The 24,645-nt window shown below is 38.3% G+C and overlaps 1 protein-coding gene across 2 annotated transcripts in view; it reads right to left on the bottom strand.

Moving 5' to 3' along the window:
* Window positions 1–24,645, bottom strand: part of tmx3b (thioredoxin related transmembrane protein 3b) — a 97,461-nt gene that overhangs the window by 40,973 nt on the left and 31,843 nt on the right. For both annotated transcript variants that reach the window (XR_007424043.1, XM_022662389.2), the window contains exons 10-11: window positions 3,826–3,924; window positions 52–109 (exon numbers count right to left, since the gene is read on the bottom strand). Coding sequence is in view for 1 of the 2 variants with exons in the window: in XM_022662389.2 (XP_022518110.1) it covers window positions 52–109; window positions 3,826–3,924 (157 nt within the window). In the remaining variant the exon portion in view is untranslated. The remainder of the gene's footprint in view (window positions 1–51; window positions 110–3,825; window positions 3,925–24,645) is intronic.

Below are 24,645 nucleotides of genomic sequence, written 5' to 3'. Positions count from 1 at the left end.
GATAAATCTACGAGTAAGAGAAAAAAAAAAAATCCAGAATGTTCTTTGTACCTTGTGCTTTCCTCTGTTGGATCCTTATCATCAATGACTGCAATTGCCACCAATTTACCTGTCGAGGCAGAGAGAAGAGAGAGGGAGGAGAAAAAAGCATCACCTGCCACTGCTTAGAAGAAGAAGAAAAAAAGGAATGCAGTCCTTGCCTAAAACAAAGCTCAGGAAACCAGACATTTCGGCAATAATAATAGTTTTTATGCCTAATTACTGATTAGGGCGAACAACGCAGGGCTTTCATCTGGGCTGAGAGAAAAAGACTTAAGTGATTTGATGCCTCTAGTGAATGGATTAATGTGCTTTTAGTACTGAGGGCATTCAGCTCCGTGTGGAAAGTCAGAATAGATGAATAGAGAATACATGAGCACCCCCTGCTGGAGCACCAAGAACAAGGTGCTTTGCACCTTAATTTAGGAGTGAGAAGTTGCCCGTCAAAAGTCCTCACGTTTCCTACCAATGAGCATATTTCTAGGACATTTTCCATTACTTACTTCCACTACTACAAGACAACATATATACAACGAGAGTATTATAGAGAAACACCGGTGAAAAGACTGGATAATACAGTAAAAATGCAATGTGGCTGCTAGTTGCAGGTCTGTTTGTTATAAAGTTCTCTTATAAAAAGTTTCTAAAAGGTTTATAAAAGAGTTTATTAATGGTTATTACCTAGGTTGTAAAAGCAATAATAAGCAGTTACAACAAATCAATAGAAAAAGCAACAGGCAACAGTGCCCCAGATGCTTAGCTTACTTTGTCTTTTCCATCAGTCAGCATTAACATATCTAATAAAATAATACAGAAAGTCAATTTAATATAAAATGAACTAATGTAATACGTTAATATACACCTCATTTCAATTACTGGATACATCTTTAATCTGGATACTTAAATGAATGAAGTTGTTAGCATAGAGCTCTGGGAAAAAATTAAGAGACCACTTCAGTTTCTGAGTCAGTTTCTCTGATTTTGCTATTTATAGGTATATTTTTGAGTAAAATGGGCATGACAAAGGGTTTAAATAACAAAGATGCAGAGCTTTCAGACCTTAAATAATGCAAAGAAAACAAGTTCATATTCATAAAATCTTAAGAGATGGTGGAATAACCCTGGTTTTTAATCATAATGTTTTCATGCATCTTTTCATGTTCTCATCCACCAGTCTTACACACTGCTTTTGGATAACTTTATATCACTCCTGGTGCAAAAATTTAAGCAGTTCAGCTTGGTTTGATGACTTGTGATCACCCATCTTCATCTTGATTATATTCAAGAGGTTTTTAGTTTGGTAAAATCAAGAAACAAAAAATTATCATTAAGTGGTCTCTTATTTTTTTCAGAGCTGTTTGACCTTTTGAATTACCATCAATGCAGCATCACTACACAACCAACAGATCCCCAGCTCTAATACAACAGTCAACAGATGCCGGTATCTGCCAGCAATGGAAGTGATGAGGGCGAAGAGAGTGCCATCTACCCACCCAGAATTATCATGGCCAATTACGCTCTCTCGGACTCCGGCTGCTGATGGCGAAGCTGCATGATCTGAGATTCAAATTAGCAACCTCAGGACACAATTTCCAGAAGATGTTAGAATGTTTAAAATAGCTTAAACTACAATTATGAAATTAATTTTATCCTTAAGAAAACAAAAAACTTAACTTTTTTCTGAAACATGCAGCACCCCCTTTGTTTTAATTACAGAACCATCCAGTCAACTAAGGATTACATCAGTCTCTTTCCTCTAACTTTCCAATAACTGTGAGCTTCGTGTCCAAGTGAAGTCCAAGAGAGAAAACTCTTCTGACTCTAACATTGCAGGATAACTGTGGAGCCCAGTGGTCCAAATCTGTGTGTGACTGGTTCAACAGACATGACGGAACACTGGGGCACTTTAATTGGCTGGCAAAACCATCAGACCTCAATCCCAATTCAATCTGGCACAGCAGGTGAAACAGTCAAAATAGAAGCACTCAAACTCCAGCAGAAATTTGAGCCCAGTTCATGAAGAGTGGGCAAAAAATAGACAGGCCCTGTCTCAGGAGACAGCACTAATCCTGTCAGGTAAGGATTACAGCAGTTATTAAAGCCAGAGAACACGTAATCAAGTATTACAAAAAAAGAACACTAATACGCTGGAGCTTATTTCAGATACCTGTTGGGACTGTTTTACACTCGGAATAAAGTCAAATCATTGGGTGCCAGATAGATAGGACATTAAATTTCTGAAAATGTGCAGATATTTATCATTCCTTAATTATATAGTGTCACGTGTACCGGAAATGCATCATAGAAGGCATTACCGCCCACTGTAGACAGTGCAGTGTTCCTGCAAATTGCTATTGGCAATATTTGTCTCATATTCCAATACATTTAAAATGTCAGTGTAATGCTGACAAACAAAACACAAAAAAGCTGTCTAGATTTGTGTCAAAATAAAATAACTGGCCCTGGTGCACATGCACGTAAGCTTTTTATATATGCAAATACATGCAAATATTCTTATATGACCACACTTATTCTTACTTATTTAATTAACATTGTATCAGTGAAATGAACTGGTCTTGAAACTAAATAAATTTTGTTGTGACAGGCCTAGTTGTAATGAGTCATGCAACACATAGATCCTTATACTGTATATTTCGCACTATAAGGTGCACTAAACATCCTTTAATTTTCCCAAAAATCATCAGTGGGCTTTATAATCCGATGCACTGTATGTATGAATTTTACCAGTCAGGTTATAAGGAGCCGTAAAGCCACTCTGCTAAAGCACAGTGTTATACAGGAGTTATTAATCAGCCTATATCCTGCTGCTAACCCCAGCTAGCACTGCTGAAGCAGTATTAGCATTAACTACTAACTGTGCTAAGCGCTAGCTCTTTCGCCGTTCAGAGGTGAGTATATATATCGGTTTGTAGTAGGGGTGGGCGATATGGCCCTAAATATCACAATATTTTATGGTATTTTTGCAATAACGATACTCTTGCCGATATGACAAAACACTGATTTTTTTTTTTTTTACAAGAATACACAACTGCACAATACTAATAATGCACTTTATTTATCTCCATATATTCAGTGCTGCAGTCAATTTAATAATACTGGACAGATTTAATCTGTCTCTAGTAGATATATAATGGGAAATGAGAGCAGCGAGAATTTGTCTTTTGCTAAAAACAGCAAAAAAGGTCGTACCCTGATGTGATAATTAGAGATGAGTGATATGGCTCGATATTTCAGGGTTTATTATCGTTCACGATATTCAAAAATGTTGGAGATATTATCGTATTAACGATATGATATGGCACACCCCTAGTCTGTAGCCTGCGGTTTTACACTGTTAAAACAAGCTATGTGGGAAATCTGAAAATCTAAGATTACAGAAAATAAATGGAAGTACTTTAATTTACTAATTTTTTGATAAGTTTTGTTTACTTAACTTATCGTAGCATTACAGGTTTCATCACACAGCGGTGAGACCTGCTGAAATAGAAGGAAAACATGGAGACACCCCTGTTCCTGACCAGTGTTGCTTAATGTGCCTTATAATCCAGTGTGCCTTATGTATGAAAATGGACCAGAAAATAGACGTTTATTGATAGTGCACCTTATAATCCGTTTCGCCTTATAGTGCAAAAAATACGGTAATGAAACTTGTTTACTGCAGACAGACATATGTTCACATGTCTATTCATAGGAAGATAAACTGGCTTGTTTGTTCTGTGTTTTATGGAACCCTGATAGTGTTATAGTTGTAATTCTGGACAGTACCAGTCTCTCCCAGCTCGTAGAGTGTGAAGCCATCAATCTGCAGGTAGCTCTGGAAACGTTCCCTGTTCACCCATGAAGATAAACTGCCATCTTCGTACTCTGCAACACCAAACAGAGGAAAAGCAGACAGCATGTGATTAGCACTGCTCATTAGAAATCAGCAAACATGGCCTACTGTAAACACACACACACACAGCACAGTACCAGGTTCCTTATGAAGAACATTAAAAATTACAGTAAAATCAGTTAGGTAGTCGACGTATTCTTGTAACACTGAAAAAGTTTAGCATTTAAACTGATATTTTTCTCTTGGTTTACCAATCTCATCTCCATCTGGCTACATAGGTTTGTGACAGTGCTTGTTTTTTTTTTTTAAGCCCGAGGAGGCAAATTCAATCTAAGTTTGGACTGCTGGCTGTGGCGACAACAGAGGTAATTGAAGAAGCGCAGTCGAACAAATGTTTTGACAAATGTTTGCCTTTGGGAGAGACGTTCCCAAACGACAGGCTATTAATGAAGGCTAGTTCCCAGAAACACCCTCCTGTGCGTCAAAGTCAACCACTTGCTAGCGCTCAGAGTATTTGAGGCATGCTTAAAAAATGCTAATAGTCTCAGGCATGGTCAGTCATGTTTAAAAGCATTTTGCAAATATTTAAAATGTGGCAACATGCTGAATTATTCAGACAGAATCATTAGTATCATTTACCTGGAAAGATAAACAAATCAACACGTCTCTCTCGCTAATTAAAGCTGAATAAACTTCATAACAACAGGGCTTTCACTGTTGCTGCCGCTATTCCGAAAAACACCCCAAGATCTCCCACACCTTCTATAAACTGAGAACACATAAATCATTAAAACCTCAATTAACAGATTTCTAAAGGCTTTTATACACAAAATTACAGAAACTAAAAAAAAAAAAGAATTCAGCAACATCTATCTAACATCAGCTAGAGTAGCTAACATCTATCAAACAACAAATGTCAGCTAGAGAAACCAATGTCCAACCAGCATTAGCTAGACTAATTAACATCTATCTATGAGCAGCTACAGCAGTTAACATACAGCAGCTACAGCAGCAACATCTACTTAACATCTATTAGTGTAGTGAACATCTATCCAACATTTGTTAGTGTAGTGAACACCTATCTAACATCAGCTAGAGTAGTAAAAATGTATCTAACATCAGCTAGAGTGGCTTACATCTATCGAACATCAGCTAGAGTAGTAAACATCTATCTAGCATCAGCAGAATTAGTAAACATTTCCTTAACATCTGTTAGTGTAGTGAACACCTATCTAACATCAGCTAGAGTGGTAAACATCTATCTAACATCAGCTAAAGTAGTGAACATCTATCTAACATCAGCAAGAGTAGTGAACACCTATTTAACATCAGCAAGAAAAGCAATATTTAACATTAGCAGAAGTAGTAAACATTTCCTTAACATCTGTTAGTGTAGTGAACACCTATTCTAACATCAGCTAAAGTAGCAACATCTAACACCAGCAAGAGTGGTGAACACCTATCTAACTTCAGCTAGAGAAGCAATATTTAACATCAGTAGAAGTAGTAAACATTTCCTTAACATCTGTTAGTGTAGTGAACACCTATTTAACATCGGCTAGAGATATAAACACCTATTTAACATCAGATAGAACAGTGAACATCTATCTAACATCAGCTAGAGTACTGAACACATATCTAATACCAGCTATAGTAGCAACATCTAACATTAGCAGGAGTAGTGAACATAAACTTAACATCAGTTAGTGTAGTAACGTCTACCTAACATCTGCTAGAAAAATCTTCTATCTAAAAACAGCTAGATGAAGTTGTAAACATCTAGCAAACATCACCTCTTGCTGGTCCCAAAGAAAATACGGCTAAATAAGGGTGAATAAACATCTTAACAACTGGTCTTCCCTGGCTGCTGTTCCGATTAAGATCCCAAATCTCCCCACTCTGTACGAACTGAGAACACAGCAATCACTCAGACCTCAATTTGCATATTTCTAAAGTCTCTTACACATCAAATTAATGACAGAAATGAAAACAAAGAGACTTTGGGTAATTGGGGGTCAACTACAGCAATAAGTGCCCATTTAAATCATTAGCAAGATCTAATCCCAGACATCCACCACCTGAATCACAATCAGATTCACCTGCCACTCATCAGCTGCTGCACAGCTTTGAAGAGAAACATTCGGCGATATCCCTTCAACTAAATCCTGAAATTCCTTTATGATCAAGGCTCCAGGCAGCAGCTTCTGCCTGATTCAGAGATGTCCCACTTTTTCAAAAAATATACCAAGCTCATAACCCATTCCTTTAAAAGCTGTTTCACAAGCTCAAACCTTTTCACTAAGGACCTCAGAACTTTCCACTGAGGCTTCCCTGCTGACTGCTATCATCACTCGTATTTCTCATCTACAATCACTGCAAAAAAAAGAGATATATCTATATCTATAACTTAACTTACTCAAAAATAAAAGTTGAATTTCAAGCAAACATAAAATATGACTAATGAATAACTGCTTAAATACCCTGGTTAATGTTACTATGTCCAACAGTCAGCAGAATAATATTTTTGCTGGCAAATAAAATTAGCATGTCAGAGAAACACAGTATATTCGTGAGAGTAGCCATCTAGCAACATCTAGCAAACATCAGCTAAAGCAGTTAAGATCTTTCTACTATTAAACAGTCAAAATTCACATTAGCTCTAAAAAGCTTTTAGGTGTTCATACTGGTATTGGAAAACAAAAACAATCACCAGTACAACTATTTACCAAGCAAGCAGCATTACAATGTGAGATAAATATATATTTACTGTTTCAGGACTAAGCTAACATCAGCTGAAGTGGTAAACATCTAGCCAATGGCAGCTAAAGAAACCAACGTTAAACCAACATCAGCTAAAGTAGTAAAGTAGTACAGCAGTTAACATACAGCCAACATGAGTTGGAGTAGCTAACATCTAATTAACCTCAGCTAGAGCGTATAACATCTAATATAAGCTACAGTAGTTAACATCAAGCCAACATCAGCTACAGTAGTATCAATATCCTATAGGCTAGAGCAAATACAACAAACAGACACCATCCACTACAGCAGCTAGCATCCAATTTACATCAGCTTGAGTAGCTGACATCTAACTAACATCAGCTAGAGTAGTTTACATGTAGCCAACAACAGCTAGTACTTATCATTTACAGCCATAGATATACACACATCCTACAGAAAATTAAAGGCTGAACTAACTACTGTTTTTCGCTGAACTCTGTGGTCCTCCGGTAATTTTAGTCCCATCCAGACGGACATCTCTGAGTTTCATCACCTATTAATAAAATAGCTATTCGTCCACTGCCACACACCGTAATTACACTTTGGGCGCATGTTTCCGCAAAGAAACACATAAACAAAACAGCGAGTGGAAATGGAGGAGCTACTGAACGCACTGGTCCTCCTGTTTTTTTTTTCAATTGAGTTCAATTCAAAAGAGTTTTATCACTGAGTAGAAGTGTGAAATATTTTTCACAGACGTCCCCCTGAGAAACGAATCCCGTCCGGATAGGGCTATTGTCCTAAACGCATGCTTGGTAATGTGCTTATATTAAATAGAACCTTTAAAAAAACACGCTTTAAGTGGAATAAGGCAACCCATTCAGTTATATTTAAGCTTCCCAGCCCAGACGCAAACAAACATCATCCCATTTTGTGTCCTCTCAAGAACTTGGACTTTTTAGTGCAGGAGCTAAGAGCTAAGTAAGAGAACTGCTTTACTGCTTGCTGCACAGACCAGCACAAATCACTACATCACCCCCCAGCATCACAGGACAGAAGAGGTGAGTGGAAAAACTTTATTTTTGATGCCAATGTCCAGCTACAGTTAGCTGAGTCAGTACAACACAGAACTGTCAGTAAACTTTTCTTTTAAAAAAGGGTTTTAATACTAATGTTTTTTTTTTATTTATTTAACCAAACTGAAAACCTCTATAATATAATCAAGAGAAGGATGGATGATCACAAGCCATCCTAAGCTGAACTGCTTGAATTTTTGCATCAGGAGTAGCATAAAGTTATCCAAAAGCAGTGTGTAAGGCTGGTGGAGAAAAGGGAAAGAACATCGCTAGGTTACTGCTGTCTGAGAGCCAGACCGCTAACCAGCCAGGCTAGGCTAAGCTAAGTTGCTGAGCTAAAGCAAGCTACGCAAACCTAACCACAGTCCAGCCAGCTAGCTAAAACCAACACCACCCAGCAAAACAAGCAGAAATGCTCAAAAAATGCGCAGCTTTCACCTGAAGACGACTCCACGGAGCAGGAGAGGAGAGTATTAGCGTTATTTCACGCTCCTAACATTACCATCTTCACTTATTCCCAATCTTGATTTCAAGCTAACTTTCGTGGTGTTAGTCTGTATGAACCATGCACTGTTTTGTAGTTAAGTTTCAGTTCTGTTACAGTTTTTGTGGAACTACTTTTTGGCGGAAGGCACAGTCCATATTAAAGCATATTCATACTGAATTTCTTACAGTTCTTTAATTTATTTTCTTTATTAATTTTGTACAAAATCAATAGAACACGAGAGGGAGTGTTATCACGAATAACATCACGTTATTCGTGATAACACACTCCCTCTCGTGTTCTATTGCTTAAATAACATTAACATCACGGTCAACAAATTATGATAATACTGTATTATGAGGTGCAATGTAATTCCCAACCCTAGTTATTAATGAGGAAAACCAGTTACTGACTGCAATATAAATATGATTTTTGGAAGTGATACTCATGGGGGGACTGGACAGGACAGGAGGGTGATCTTACATGACTGGACGCCACTGAGTGAAATGACTTGACATGACATGTTTGTAGGTTTTAGGTGCTCCTGAATGGAAGTCTGACATAGTTAAATAAGTGAAACATCGTGTGAAGGTATCTGTGTTAAAACAAAAGTTAATCCTTGTCTGGGGAAGTGCTGCCGGGGAAAGTGTCAGGAGCATTGTAAGTGATACAGGGACTCCTAGTAACATCTAAAAATATTCATTAAAAGCAGTCTATTACAGTTTTAATAAAGTAGAAAAAAACAAGTCATCCTTTGTGGAAACTGTCATTTATAAAAAGCACTTAAGGGCTAAAGTGCTATGCATAATACCGGTCATCTTTCACAAACGAGCATAATAGGCCACTTCACTTCTTAACTGCTGATAATGAGTACTAGACTTATTAAAAGTTCAAAAAGGATTCATTCTTTATTTAAACAGTCAGTGAAGTCAGCCCTCACTTCTTTTTTTTATTACATGTATGCTGGCATAAAAAGCATAATGTCTAAAATACTATTCCTTAAAAAAACCTCTGGAACTTGATGTATCTGTTAGATGTGTTACTTACTCTTAACATACTTACTTGAAAGGTGCCTATAAATATCTGAAATTCTAAATTTTATGGTGATCAATGTTTTTATATATTTCATTTCGGTAGAGGCATTATAGCTTAAGTACTATAGCATAATAATCCCACACCGTGGACATTCTGCTGGCTTCAGTCAAGTGGCATCTGATGATGCACATGCGCGTGAGAAATGGCTTCATGGTATCGGTGCCCTCTTTTGCTGTGTGTAACTGTCTACACAGTAACTGCCATCACTGGCATTGATACCAATTGAGTATTGGTGCAACACTAACTAAATAACAGTTTAATGAAATGGCTGACATTTTATTCCAACCAAACATGGAACTGTGGACTGAAGGGTGTGTTTCCTGAAATTGAAGCTAAAAAGTGTCAAACTGTAAGTTAGAATTGGGGCACACAATCTTGGAAGATCAGAGCTTTGGTTCCCAACCTTTGGTGCTAGGATATCCACTTCTACTAAAAATGGCCTTGGTTTTTAGCTGAGACAGCTGTGTGAGAACAGGAAAAGGATAGCGGTTTGCCTGAACTCCCTAAAAATAGGGCTGTGTGATCTTTAAAGTGGTCAAAGTCATTTAGTTACAATTACAATTACGGCACTTTTCCAATACATGTTATCTTTACTGACTGACTTGACTCCACTTTGCTTTTTTGCTTTTCCATTAGGCAAATTTGGTACCTGGAAGTGGGTAATTTAGTATCGGCTAAATGCCAGAGAGAATCACTATTCTATGTGACGAACTGCAGACGGCCAGCACAAAGTAGTCATTTGTAAACTCTATACGCTACACTATAAGCTAGCATCAGAAGTCAAAAAGTGAACAGATTAGATAGTCCACTTGGGTCTGGCAATTAATCAAATTAATGAATAAAAAAACTACATATCAGACTGCGTCAGTATTTATTTATTTATTATTATGTTAATTAGGATATACAAATTTAAAAAACAATCCTACTGTTTGTGTTTCTTACATGGATTAACGCAATTATGCAACTTAACTAAAATGAACAGAAAGAAACTGCACAGTTGCTTATTCACACCTGACAACATGTATTTTAAAACAGTGGCAGCTCAATAAAGTATGCCATGATCTTTAGAAGAGGTACAAAAGCTTCTTGTATTGGTGGCTGATGAAAGAAACCCTTTAGAGCTGCAACTTCACCATTTTTGGGTTGTGGTAAGGAAAAACGAACCAGGTACTAGGTAAAAAAAAAAAAAAAAAAAAAAGCTAATCGAGTAGTCTAGGCATGCAGTGGAAAACTGCAATCATTGGCGTTATCAACACCCTGAGATTTCCCAGTCATTATACTGGAGGTGCATTGAAACTGAACTACTATCTCATCTTAACCATCAGGACACTTTCACTCAGACAGAATGTTCCCCAGACTGTATGTCACAACCTGCAGAAATAAAGCAAAACAGCCTGAAGAGAATAAGAGAATAAACCCTCGGGTAGCGTGCACTCTCTCGCTTGCAGCTGGCGGAGGAGTAGTTTTTTACTTCCCGCAGTTTTTAAACCATCCTCTGTTTTTCTCGAGCAAAAGTCAACTGCACTTTACTTTGACCCCAGCACTTCTCGTTCCCCGCGGTCTTTGAAAAGGATCGTTGTCAGAGCTTCTCACAGGCAGACGCTGTGTTTCCATAAGCCGAATCCCACTGGGTAATAACCTACAGTTCCAGTATTGTCGCCTCTCCTCAGCTGATAAGTTTATGCTGTTTTTCAGCTTGAACATTCACTCTAAAATAAACTTTAATTATAAGAGTGAGGTGCTTGAGTGAAGGGTTTTCTTGCTTCTATGAAGAATGAAGCCTTTCTGACTGGTGACTTTGTAAATGCTGACGTGCAACAGCTCGATAGAAAGTGTTTAATTTTTAATGTGCTTATACAAGATGTTGTTCTTTGTTGCCTCATATCAAACAGCAGATTTAGGCTTCAACATGGCAACCGCAAAGTTTCATCATATCCATAATAAAAGCAATGAAGAAAAAATAAAGAAACATAACTGGTGGACAAGTTTATAGTATACGTTGTGCACAAATTGTGAGCTGTAAACCATAAGTGAGGTTCAATTTTGGACACAGTGCCCATGGCAAGGCGAGTGTTTTTGACAAATTTTTAATTTGGTTAATTCAAATTACAGTTTTAACGCATTTTTTTTTAAATACAGACATTTTATCTTTTTAATTTGAAATACTCAAAAACGCTACTCATTTCTAAAGTGTTTATCCATCTTACCTTGATTGCCACACATATTTTCTAAACGTTCCACTCAGTCCGAGGACTGAGCTCGTACTAAAAAAGTCCCAGCACTGTTCCAGCACTTTTGAAACAAACACCCGGTGGGATAAAGTATATATTTAGCTAGAAATAAAACCTACCATTTCTAAAAACTGCAGCGGCATCGCTTACCGGTGTGGATCCGTGATTATTTGTGGGAAAAAAAAATAATAATCTCGGCTGTGTAGACACGAGGTCAGTGTGTGATATGAACGTGTGGGCTTGTTAACAATGTTTTAAATCGTTGATTCACTCAATTTGACTCAACCAAAGCATCTGAACACCATTTTTTAAAAAGTAAACCTAGTTTTATATGATTTCTTTGTCATCTGTAGTTTGATTTTAAGTAAAGGGGACTTTAAAATCGAAAATTTTTATTAGGCCATAATCGCTCAGCACTATGGCAAGATGATGTGAATTATCACGTAAGGTTTTTTAAGCCATAAACTCAAAGATATGGGAACTGGGGATATGTTACCACCCACAGCAGTCAGAACAGTGAAAAGCACAGTCGGTGGAAGTATTGTGACTGGTGGCATCTGGCTAAAACTGTCCGTGCAAATACACAAGAGGCTCTGTATTGGTCGGTGTAGCGTGGTGAAAGTCAAGGGACATCATTTCTGTCCCCTGACTTGACCTTGGCATGTCAATGTAAAGCTTATACTTTAATCCACGATTCCTTTGTTCTTTGTGCACACACTGATTTCTGAATTCCTTGCCGCTTTGTGCTGTACGCCTAGTGAAAACACAATGCTGAAATGATCACAGTAGGTTAGGCATCTGTATCTATATCCTACACCGTTAAAGGTGGACTTCTACTTGAAAGGTGCTATGACTCACACTGGTAAAAGCTACGAAAATGCCAGCATGTCTATGAATCTGTGATGACTCCATGAGTTCATTTAGCCTTGGAATCTAATCAGTTCCCAAAAGGCTTAAGCTGAAGGGAAGAGCCCTCTTTTTGTAAAGCCCCCCCAATATTGGAACAACATTTCAGATAATGTTCAGGGCTCAGACACAGTCACAATCCTTACATCTAGACTAATAAAAACTCAATAGGATGCTGGCCTTAATCTAACACTTGTTTGACTGCAGTGGGCAGGAGAGAAAACTCCTAAAAAGCTTTTAAACTTAATTTAGGGTGTTATTTGTTAAGTGTTTTATTGGATTTATAAGTAAATACAAGATGTGGATAAATTCAGAGAATGACAAGGCACAATAAAACACCACTGTTTAATATAGATCTGTCTATAGCCCTATCCAGATCGGATTAATTTCTCAGGGAGTCCCGGGTCCTCTGTCATTTTATTCCCATCTGGAACATCCACGTATGTGTTTTTCTCAGACGTCTCACACAGAGGAAAATTACAGGCTAAATTATCTATTGTTTTTCGCTGAACTCTGTGGTCCTCCAGTAATTTTAAGTTTCGTCACCTTGCGTTTAATAAAATAGTTTTTTGTCCAGTGCCACACACTGTAATTACACTTTGGGCGCATGTTTCCACGAAGATCCATGGTAAACACAACAGTGAGTGGAAATGGAGGAGCTACTGAACGTGATGTCACGTGACAGAAAAAGCCTAAAACTTACTGGTCCTCCGTTTTTTTCAATTACAATCCTGGATGCAAGAGTTTCATCACTGAGTAGAAGTGTGAAATATTTTTTTTTTAACAGATGTCCCCCTGAGGAACTAATCCCATCTGGATAGGGCTAAAGAATGTCTTTAGCTTGCATTTGTCCTACAATATAGCCCCTGTGGTCATCTTAATCACACACAATCATCAGCAGTCTGCCTAAGGACATGAAAGCTTTTGCACCAGGTTTGTCACACCAATGTAGTCAGGAAATTATAGTTTGGAAAATATGGATCTTTTGGTAAAAAGAAAGGTGAAAGGTGATTGTGAGTTGGGTGACCCCTTATACAAAGATTTTCATATTAGAGACAAATAACTTCAGGTCCTCACAGTTTAAGCCTAAAAGAAATGTGATGATTCTGTCAAACTTTGAGCAAAACTAAAATGAGAAATACATTCTGTTCTCAGTTTGACAACAGAACATTTTTTTCTCAGCGCCCAAAAACAATAAGAAGCACAGAAACTTTCTCTGCGAGAGCAAACAGATCAGTCCGTGCAGCGCTTCACCAAAGTGGCAGGCCAAGGCCAAACCACAGAATCACATGCTCACACACACTCGCACGCAGCACCTGGCTAACAAGGTCGGCCCCTGAAAAAACCCTTTCAGAAAATGGTGGATGCTTCCTCAGCATCCGCTTCTCAGCACCAGGAGGACGCTTTGCCTTCTCCCTTTAGCAGCCCTCCCACACTGAGGTGTAGTGTAGGTGTTCCAGAATAAGCAAATCAGCCCCTGCAGACATCTATTCCTGGTCGTCCACACAGTAAAGCGCTTCACACTCATTTATTGCCTCTAATTTACATCGCTAGCTAGCTGTGTTATCTCTCTGTGCTTCTCTGGGCGGCCGATAAAACCATTAGCCAAACAAGAGTGAAGAGGTGGAACAAAGAAAAGGAAATAAAAGGAAAAAGCCAATGCGGACCACCTTCATGAGCCAGTATCTTGCACTCGCCTTCAGGCTCTAAGTCAAGACTCTAAGGCACTTATCTGCAGAGGAGAAAAGCGTTATCTACAGGGATTCTTCTCGAAAAGCAGAAGAGAAAGAAAAGAAAACAGCAAAGATGTATATTTTAAGGCTGTGTCTTAATTTAAAGAGCAGCCCTATTTCTGAGGAGTGTTTTTTATAAGGCAAAGACAGACAAAGCTATTTTATGTAACAAATTCAGCGTAGAAGCCTCCTTCAGTGCTTGCAGAAAAAAGGAACCTCGCTCCTCGTGTTGTGGCATCACCGTGCCCAAAATTGCAGCACTTAGGCAGGTGAAAAATGGATGAGGAGGCACAGATGTTTTTTTTTTTTCTGTGCTGCGTCCTCCGGAGCAGACTTTGAAGTTCGCTCGCAGCTGTAAAACAATCAAACTTCTGACAGCACGCCGTCAAATAGGGTTGCCGCAAAGTGGGCCGCCTTGTTTGGACAGCAAACTGGCTTTGTGCTTCTCCAATCTCTGACGTGACAGCCAGCCTCCATCTCTCTTTTTCTCTCTCTCTCTCTTACATTCCCTCTCTCTTTCTCCCCCTCTCGCTCTGAGACAGGAAAAGGATGTTTCAGGATTTAAGCTCTCCTTTGTTCACGCAGAGCTGGCAATATAATTCCTCATGCAGCATGAACACACAGAAAAGGATGTGGCATCCGAACACACACACAGGCATATTAATTAACAACAATTGGCTCAGCACTGACAGACATATGCACTAATAGCTTAGCTGGCTGATGTATGTAATCTAAAATTCAAACAAAACCTATATCCAGAGCCGCGCTTTGATGCCGGTGCTGCGTTACTTATGCAAAACTGAATGAGATTGTTCCTCACATGCAGGAACAGGTGCACACCGGAGGCCCGTTCCCCGCGGTCTCCGCAGATACAAAGAACAGCAGCGCGCAAAGCGAATCTGCTGACATACTGTTTGATGTTCCCACTATTACATTAGCGCTGCATTTAAATGATGGATCGATTTATGTTTTGTTCCAATTTATGTAACAACAGAAACCACTGCCCACACACTGTTCCAAAGTCACGCGCTTCAGCAAACACATAAAAGCACACACACAGTACATACTGAGGCCCACACCATGTAATTATCTGATTAGGACTAATAAATAAATAAGGCAAACGGGCCCATCAGTCAATTAGTAAGAAATAAATTCCACAGAAAGTTCCAGAGCAGTTCCAGAGTTGTGCACTGATCAATCAAATGCACACAATCCCATGACCCAACAGAATTAATCAGCCAAGACATGCTTGCTAACTAGATACACCAGAACTAAAACAAATGTATACTTATACTGACATGCCTACATCATCGGCCAGGAACTAGTACTGTGTCCCTATGACTTTTGCCATATTGCACGAAAGCTAAAACAAAATAGAGCACTGATCTGAGAGAAATGTGTGCAGACCATGCTGAACTGAATATGCATGTGATATTTGCCAGAGAGAGAAGCTTGTCTGTTTGCATTGAGAATTCTAGCCAGAGGCCACCCACTGCACTGTCTACGATGGGTGATAAATGCCTTTTATGATGTATTCCTGTGTATTATGGAAAGTTAAATGTCTGCACGACTTTAGAAAGGGCCACGCCCCAAAATTCACATAGCCTTGCCATGAGCACACTGTTCAGTATTCAATCTCAAGTCACAGATAACACCTCACAATATATCGTTGCTGTCCAAGTCTCTCTATTTCTGACGATTTTCAGTTTTCTACATAATTTGAACACCCAAACTGTTCCTTACACTGTGCCAAAATCTTTTGATGAATGGACCAATAGAAACGCTCCAAAATTACTTGAAATAAACTCTTTTTACATTGACTTCTATTGAAATTAAAAAAATATATATACCTCTACTGTAAAGTTGCTCTTTTGAAGATATGTGTTTTTTTTACTGGACAGCAACGATATACAGGTGTGGGCATTTCAATGCCACCCCCTGACATAACACTTCATGATCAATTTACATACTGCCAACCCATGACTTGACATGTCAATGTATTTTGCTGTTTTGTGTCATATATTTAGAAAATACTGAAAATGTCTATTTATTAATTGGACAAAGCTGCATTATTAACAAAAAAATAGCTCACAGAACAATTACCCTCAGAATGCAACTAGAAAGTCAAACCGAGGAAAACGCAATGATTGGTTATTGTTTCTAGGCTTATCTTGTGGTTTAGGGTTGTCATTTTATTGATTTCATTAATAAGAAATGGTTTAAGTGCTGCCAAGCATTCAAGATTGGAATTTACATGTATGCCAGCTAACTGACTCCTTTTAATATATAATTTTAAATATATATTTGAATTAATGTTACGCAGGTGAATGTAAGAGAAGAGCATAAGGACTCTTAATGGTGTAATGTGATATATTTGCCCAGTGAGTGAACTGAACCCAATTCTGCGGCTATTCTCTCAGTGCTGGACAGCAAAAAGGTCTTCAGACACAAAAAGAACAAAGGGTTCATGTGTTAGGAAGAGCTTTTTGTACTTTCTCCACTTATATAATAAATGAGTGTTGGGGAGATTTAACGTGTGGGTAGGTTGGCAGTGGAGTGGCTTTGAAGTGTGCTGTACTTTCCCAATGCTCTGTGTGAGCAGTGATTACAGATCACTTGTATATATCATCTCTTATAAAAAGTGTAAAGAAAAGTTCCATACAATCAATTTTCTGCAGCAGCTACTCACCACTCAAGTGGTGAGTAAAGGACGAAGTACATGCTATTTGCACCCAGGTGTTAGTAACACTGTGTACTATTGCTAAAAATATTTCTATGGAAGTCAGTGTAAAAGCTTTTGTGTGTTTGGTCATGTGTTTTGGTGCATTTATCATGACATTTGGACACAAGAATGGTGAGCTCAGTACATTTACTGCCAATATAACTAACATAGTAATCGATTAACCGTATGCTCTAACCATAGACTGTATATAGCATCGTCTCTCAAAAGTGAAGCCACCACAGGTCGGGCGCCCCCTGCTGTTCGGCTGCAGAAAGCTGTGTAACCCCACCCACCCCCATAGGTTTCAATGGCAAAACAGACAACTTTTAATCAGTTTTTTTTCTAATATGCTGTAATTCTACCTCCATTATTTAAATGCAGCAGCCAGTGTAACCTCTGCTTATATTGTCAAATTTTTATTTCCCCACAGAATTCGTTTTTTAAAACGTTATTCAGCTCTATTCAAAACAGGTGTGGTTATTGTAAAAGGGCTGGTTATGGGTGGGACCAATAACAGACCGTCAGCTCCGCTCCACTCCGCTCTGCAGCCTGTGACCGCGAGGTAGCCCTCAGGGGCGGGGTTATTTAAATGAGTAGGAGCTCTGCACAGTCCTTCTCCCTCCTCTGGACTCTACTGCGCAGACTCTGGTCTCTGAATCGCCAAAATGGCGGAAGATTTTGGCTTCATTTTCATTGAATGAATTTGCGGTTAGCTAGCTAGCTCTAGCTCGAATAAACATAAGCAGAATAACCAATAAAATACAAAACTTTCAAGCAATTAACAACTGGTAAGTTAACGTTAGATACAAGTTATTTCACCAACAGAAACTTTAAGCAACTAACTTAAACTGAGAGCCACCAAAAGCATCAACTAAGTCATTCATTGAGTTATCATCTAGCTGACAATAGTGGTTTCATAGTCGGGTAATACTAACTTAAAAACAACAGTATTCTTACAAGCTAATGACAAACTAATAGCTATATCATCAAAAACCAAAAATATCTTTACCTCCAAACTTTATTTTAGAAGGGATTTTTTTCATTTTCTGTTAACATAAAATATTCACAGTATTTTTCACTATTAATGTAAGTCTATTTTCTGCTCTATTTTCATACATACAGCGCACTGTATTATAAGGCACATTATGTAACACTAGTAAGGAACACGGCTGAAGCCATGTTTTCTTTATAGTACGGTAAGTCAACTGTGCATTTGCTGACATTTGTTAAGAAGCTATCTATCTAGCTATAATGCTTCTATAAGCTCACAAATTATACCAGTAATGTGTGTATACCAGTAAAATTAACAATGTTTGTGGGCTAAGAATCCCCATATTATTTTTCATAAGCGTTATAGAACTTTCTAAAATGTAGAGTGAAAAGATCTTGATCCACAAATATAGAATTTGCCCCCTTTATGCTCCTTCACATTTGTTGATAGCACTGACTGTACAGTCATTGGTTGGTAGACGTGAACTTGGGTTTCTTTTCTTTTTTTTTTTTTTTTTTTAATTAAGGGATGAAAATAGCATCCCTTTAGGGCAAATCCTACTTGAACCCAGGTGCAAAAAAGTCCCTACCGTTTTATAAAAATGTATACGACCTTTCATAAAAACTCCATAACACTGCATAACTTTATATTTCTGTAAAGTGTGGTCCCATAACTACTTTTTACATCAGTCTACATACTGCTTTCTCTTAAAATGCCAATTGTTTGATCATCGTTTGATCAAAATTGAATTACACTACAAAACTGTAGTTGTGGTCAAAGACAAAACAGGATTCTCAAAAATTGCTGCTTTAACCTCCTAGGACCTGGACATTTTGGTTTGTCTAGACCATAACACTAAATTTTCCTCTACAAAGGCCTGGTGTCCTCGAACGAGGCCAATATTACTGTCACCTAGTGGTGGCAGAAGAGTTTAACATGCTACAGTTTCGAGAGTTTTTCAGAAATTTAAATGAACAGTGTTTTTTTTTAATTTTATGTCTTTGTGTTGAAGCAGTACTTCAAATGAGCCATATTGCTCAAAGGGACACAATTGTTTCTACTTTTGTTTTGCACGCAGGCTAAAAATGCTGCTGTGTTCAGGGACAAAATACATGTTTTACACATCAATACTAATTGTGATTTCATTGTCTTCTATCAAAATATAAAACTATCCTCATATGTGGACATCATTTTTTCTTAAAAACTACATAATGTAAAAAGATAATTCTTTGTTTTTACACTAATCAGGTGTCAATAAGCCCAAACAGCAAAGAGAAATAGAGATGACATTTCTTATTTTGCACCTTCTTACATCTTTTAAAGGCATTTCACACAACAAAGTTTCTCACTTCTCAAAGATATAAAACATGCTGTAAATGTAATCTGGGGGGAAGACACATGCAACATGCTATGTAATGTTAATTATATTACACTTCTCATCACAACACACCTTACTTTTACGAGATAACTGCTGTCTGACCTATTGCTCTTTACCCACTGCTGTCTGAATGCTGAAAAGGATATTATTAATGTTTTTATTGTGAAAGAACACTTAAGCTGAAGGTCGAAGAGGCATGTCAAACAACTTCCATTCTAATTACAGGAAAATCACTCTGCTGCTGAAGAGACTTCAGCACATTGGAAAACATAACAAGCATCACTGCATGGAAATGCGTTATGCATCACCATACAGCAAGTCGCTACACTGTTATCAACGCCACTCAACATAAGCGCACACACGCAATCATTCTGCTGATGAGACGCTTACTGCGGGAGAAACTGCTACATGCAAATGTGGTGCTAAGCGACTGATCTCAACAGTGAGCGAGAACCGAATGAAACAACAGGCCTGCTGCTGCAAACAGAACACACACACACACACACGACCGCAAGCAGACACTCGGAGCAGACCACATCAGCAGGTAATGGAAAACTGTGGGAGGATAGTGGGGTACTAAAACTGTGTGAAGTTGTGAAATGGTAGTAGATTAAATGTATTTTTGTTATTTCTTACTAGAATTTAACATTGCTTTGATGACAGAAATTAGCCTATGATGTGTGTAAATAATATCAAAAGAGTAAGATAATGAAACTTCTGCTCCAGTTAGTTTTGGTGTCACACTGCAGTTTGCACACACTAAAAAAAAAATCTCTCTCTTTCTGTTTGACATAGAATGGTTTGTAGAAGGGCAGGCATTTGACGATATTGATCTGTCGATTCGGTGAGTTGTGGTTCTGGATGTTGTGCCGAATTCTGACTTCCTTTCCATAATCCAACAATCTTCCACTACATGTACTTTGAGAAGGTTGATTAGAGACTGTAGTCATCCAACTCATTTTTGTTTGCATGCTCCATCAGCTCTGTTGAATGAGAAACCTGCTTGTTTTAGGGCTTCTAAGATTTGTCGATATAATCGACAATGTCAATTAATTACTAATTGTTAATTTGTGTACAGTAAAGTAGTGCATTACACAAAGTGACAGAAAGGGACAGAAGCGCAGTGTGAGACGGGTAAATGTCTCACTTACACAGTTTACACTCAACTTAGTCTGTGTCTCCAAAAGTGCCCAAACTCAACAGACATATTTAATCACTAAATATCTGTACTTTCCACGTTTAAACAGCATCTAGATATTTAAATACCTTTTAAATGACATGTTCAGCTGTTTCTATTGTTTTTAGAGATGGAGGACATGCCAAAATTAATCGCTGACTGATGAAAAAAAAAAAAAAATCATCAGATTATTCGACTACCAAAATAATCATAAGCTGCAGCCCTAGCTTGTATATTGAAATTTTTTTTTAAACTTTTCAACATTTGATGCAATGCATTCTGGTGTAAAAACACATCAACCAACAGAAAAAAAGATGGTTGGGCAGAGGCAAACCAAAAGGCAGATGAAAATCCAAGATGAAGGTTGGTGTAGTTTATAGCTAACTGATTGTGTAAGATGTCTGATTGGATCCTATTGTCCAGTGTAGGCACCCTTACAGATTACGCTAGGATTCCTTTGATTTCTGATTATAAATAAGGTTTAATCTACAGTTACAGTAGATACAATATTTATAAGTACAAAGCGTTGCACCCTTACTGCCTTTTGATGCACATGCACGCAAAGGGAAGTCAGAATTCAACACAAGTGCAAACCATCAAATTAAATGTTTTTACATTACAGTCAAACATAATTATGACAGAAGTTTAGTTTAATCCAAATTGAGACCACTTTTTTTGGTCAGACCAAATTCTGGTCATTTGTTCCTGGCAACGCACTTTTCACACCAACTATTCTGACCAAATAAAGCTGTTGTCAAAGCACTCTAAAACAGCTTCAGTTGATGAGCAAGGTCAACATAGAACCAAAGAAGTACAGAAGAAAAAAAATCACAGCAGTTGATTTAAAGTTCTCTAATATTTTTTTAAAACTTAAGACACAATCAAGTGAATGAAAGTATCTTATGGCTTAATGCAGGAGAGGCATTCCTTCTTGGTTCATGTATTAGTAACTACAGCAGAATCAATGCCCTTGGCAGAAACAGCATCTAACAAAGGTCTTCCAATCATTTAAATGGAGAATGAATTTTTCTTTTGCCTCTTCTTTAAGACACATTACACACATTGATGATATTGAGATGGCTGTTAAACAGATACTTGACCTCAGTGCAACTGCATTACATTACTATTCACATATTCATGAAGAAGAACCTCTTAAACTATAAGGACTAGTGGGCGTATCAAGGCTTCACAATCTGCATGCTCATAATAGCCATAGACTAGCCATAGCTTCTTATGTTATTAAAATACCCAACAGCTTAATGGAACATCACATTTAATGTCCACTTCGTGCCACTCCAGTAGAAAGGCAAACACAGTGGTTGTCTCTGTCTGGGAATTAAAAGCAGGGTATCTGTGTGCATGAGGAAATTACATTAAAGATTTTGAAGACCTTTTATTAACATTCAGAGACAAGAGTAAGACTAATTTTACAAAAACTAAGTGGCAGAAGGTATACAATATCAATATTAAGTATACACAATTAAAAGTAAGCTTTAGATTCCTGTATTTTCTGACATTTTCTAAAATTACAAACAAACAAACTATATATAAATAATAGGAGTGTAACACTACGTGTATTTTTGACGAACCACCACGGTATGGGGGTCACAGTTCGGTTTGCACAAACTTGCACGTACCATCTCTCTCTCTCTCTCTCTCTCTCTCTCTCTATCTCTCTCTCTCTCTCTCTCACACACACACTCTGGCAATCTGTCTCTCGCTCTCTCTTTTTTTTTTGTTACAACATTCCATCCCAAAAAACAAAACATGATTATAATGAATATTCATTGTTGTTATGAAGTTAATAAAGGTGCCCAGCCTCTTTATTTTTTCCACCAAACCTACCAAAAACGCACCAAAAACGTAACAAACCGTGGGGTTTATACCGAGGTGTGAACCGAACAGTGAATTTTCTGTACCGTTACACCACTAATATAAATATTTTTGGCAGTGCGCCTTATTATGTGGTGCGCCTTGTGTATGAATTCTACCAGTCAGGTATTAAGGAGCAGCAAAGCCACTCCGCTGAAGTTTCAGTGAGGTTTCTTTAGCACAGAGGCTGCAGCAGTATTAGCATTATCCGCTAACTGCAGCGCTAGCTCTTGCACTGTTTAGAGGCGAGTATATCAGACTGCAGTCTGCATGTTTACCATATTAAAACAAACTACGTGGAACAAACCACTAGCTGATAACACCCTGGGTTACCAGAACACTCCGAGTCCCTTAGTCTTGTGCTGTCGGGTGGCATTTACTAGCGATATGTGCTGCTCCTAACTGCGCTTAAATACTGGAAATCTAGGCTTACTGTAAATAAACAGAAGCACTTTACTCAGTACCTCACTATAGTCACTTAAAATGTGCCTTATAATACAGTGCAACTTACAATATGGTCCGTAAAAAAATGGTTTGGCATGAGTAAGTTACAATTTGAAAAAGTCTAATAGATTTATTCATTACTCACTTTTCCAGTATTTTTCCTAGTGTCTATGAAGTGAAAGTCGCTGCTGGAGGGAGTTGCAATGAGCGTCATGTTTGTGTTTAGGACTGGCAGATGCTGGGAACGAGTGAATTGGTTAGGAAACACACAAGGTTTAATGTACAGAATTTACTGAAGGATTTCAGTATCTTTCAATATATTTCCACTAATCTCATATTCCATATTCTTCCCTTCTGCAGAATCTAGCTCATCACTATGACCATGACCATGACCACACCTAACGTATGCGAGACCCTTTGTATCCAGATTCTGGAGGACGTGGAGGAGAGTGGGCTGTTCGTGGTCCGAGTGACCTGCACTGACCTCTTCCTGCTTGGCTACTGGTGGAACACAGAGCCGTTTCAGAATGAGCTACTGGAGCAGACTGGCACAGTAAGAAGCACCGGGCCAGACCATAGCCTAGGGCTGGAGTTTGTGCTGAGAGTCAGGCACAGAGCACCTGGGCTGGAAAATGCTCACTACTGGAGTCCCTTCATCCTCAGGCTGTGTCTGGACGCCCTGCGCTTTCGCTTCCTGCTGCCACCTCAGGCGCAGACTATGGGCATTCAGGAGGCAATGCAGGAGACTGGGGAGCTTGTGCTACAGAGATGGACGATGCCAAATCGAATCTGACTTAAAGAAATGAATACTGGTGTTTAGCTACACAGCGCGGATCAATATTTGTTTAGAGTTTCTGAACAGCCACTTCAGACGATTTGGTAAGAGTTCATTTAGACTTTGGAAAAACAAATACTGACCAGAATTCCAAGAAGTTCACTAAAAATGAAGGCTTGCTCTCAGAATTATAACTCAATTGCATGAGATTGTCAAAATCTATTCATTTTTTCAAGTTGTCTGGATTATCAATGTGGACCTTTCATATTGATTTTAGAGTTGTGAAGGCTTTATTTTATTTTTTTATTTATTTTTCTTCCAACTTTGCTACACAGTAACAGTCAAAAACTAGAGGCCAAAAAATACCCCTGACAAGACTTCACAAGATCCTTTCTAGTATTTAACTACCTTTCAGCAGTGCAAGCTGTGCAGCTGTGAAGGTACAGGTGAGGCAGTGGTCAGCAGAGGGCAGAGCAGAGGGAGACTAACAGCTTAGTCCCAAATTCTCTGACTGGATCATTTCTGAGAACATGACTGAAGCATAACTGTGGATACACCTCTTTGCACAGTCCAGTGGCTGTGCTGCATGCCCCGTCTTAGCAATGACTGTATTACTGTATTATTTCACCTCTCAGTTTCAGTACTGAAGAGAAGACTTAGAGGCCTGTGACTTGCCATGTGGGTCAGCCAGACCTCTTCCTGTACAAATTTTCTCCAGTTTCCAAGAGCCTTTTGAAGGTGTGACATAACAGTAGTCATGAATTCTGGCTTTATCTGTAATTTATCTAAAGAAAATACTTAAAACATAATTCACGTGTTTTTCTGGTTATTATGATGAAAGTGTGAATGTGCGGTGGGCAAGTGTGTAATTGCTGCAGATCATATGCTCCAATACTGCTTTAGTGCAGACAAAGACTACGTAAAATTGTCATTTTTTGTATCATTCTCAAAGTTCAGTTTGTTTCCATTGCCCCTGACCAGCTGTATGTTGTTTACCAGTGACCAGTTTTTTGCAATATACATTTTGGTCATTTTTTTTTAGTTATATTTTTTTCCTTAAAAAACCTGGCAGTCTACTGCTAAATGACAACTATTTAAAGGTTCTTTGTGAAATACAATCGGTGTTTACGTAGAGTGCTGGATAACAT

Source organism: Astyanax mexicanus, chromosome 1, assembly GCF_023375975.1.
Source record: "Astyanax mexicanus isolate ESR-SI-001 chromosome 1, AstMex3_surface, whole genome shotgun sequence".
NCBI lineage: Eukaryota > Metazoa > Chordata > Actinopteri > Characiformes > Acestrorhamphidae > Astyanax > Astyanax mexicanus.
Note: the sequence above shows the minus strand (reverse complement) of the source record. Positions and strands in the feature narration are given on the sequence as shown.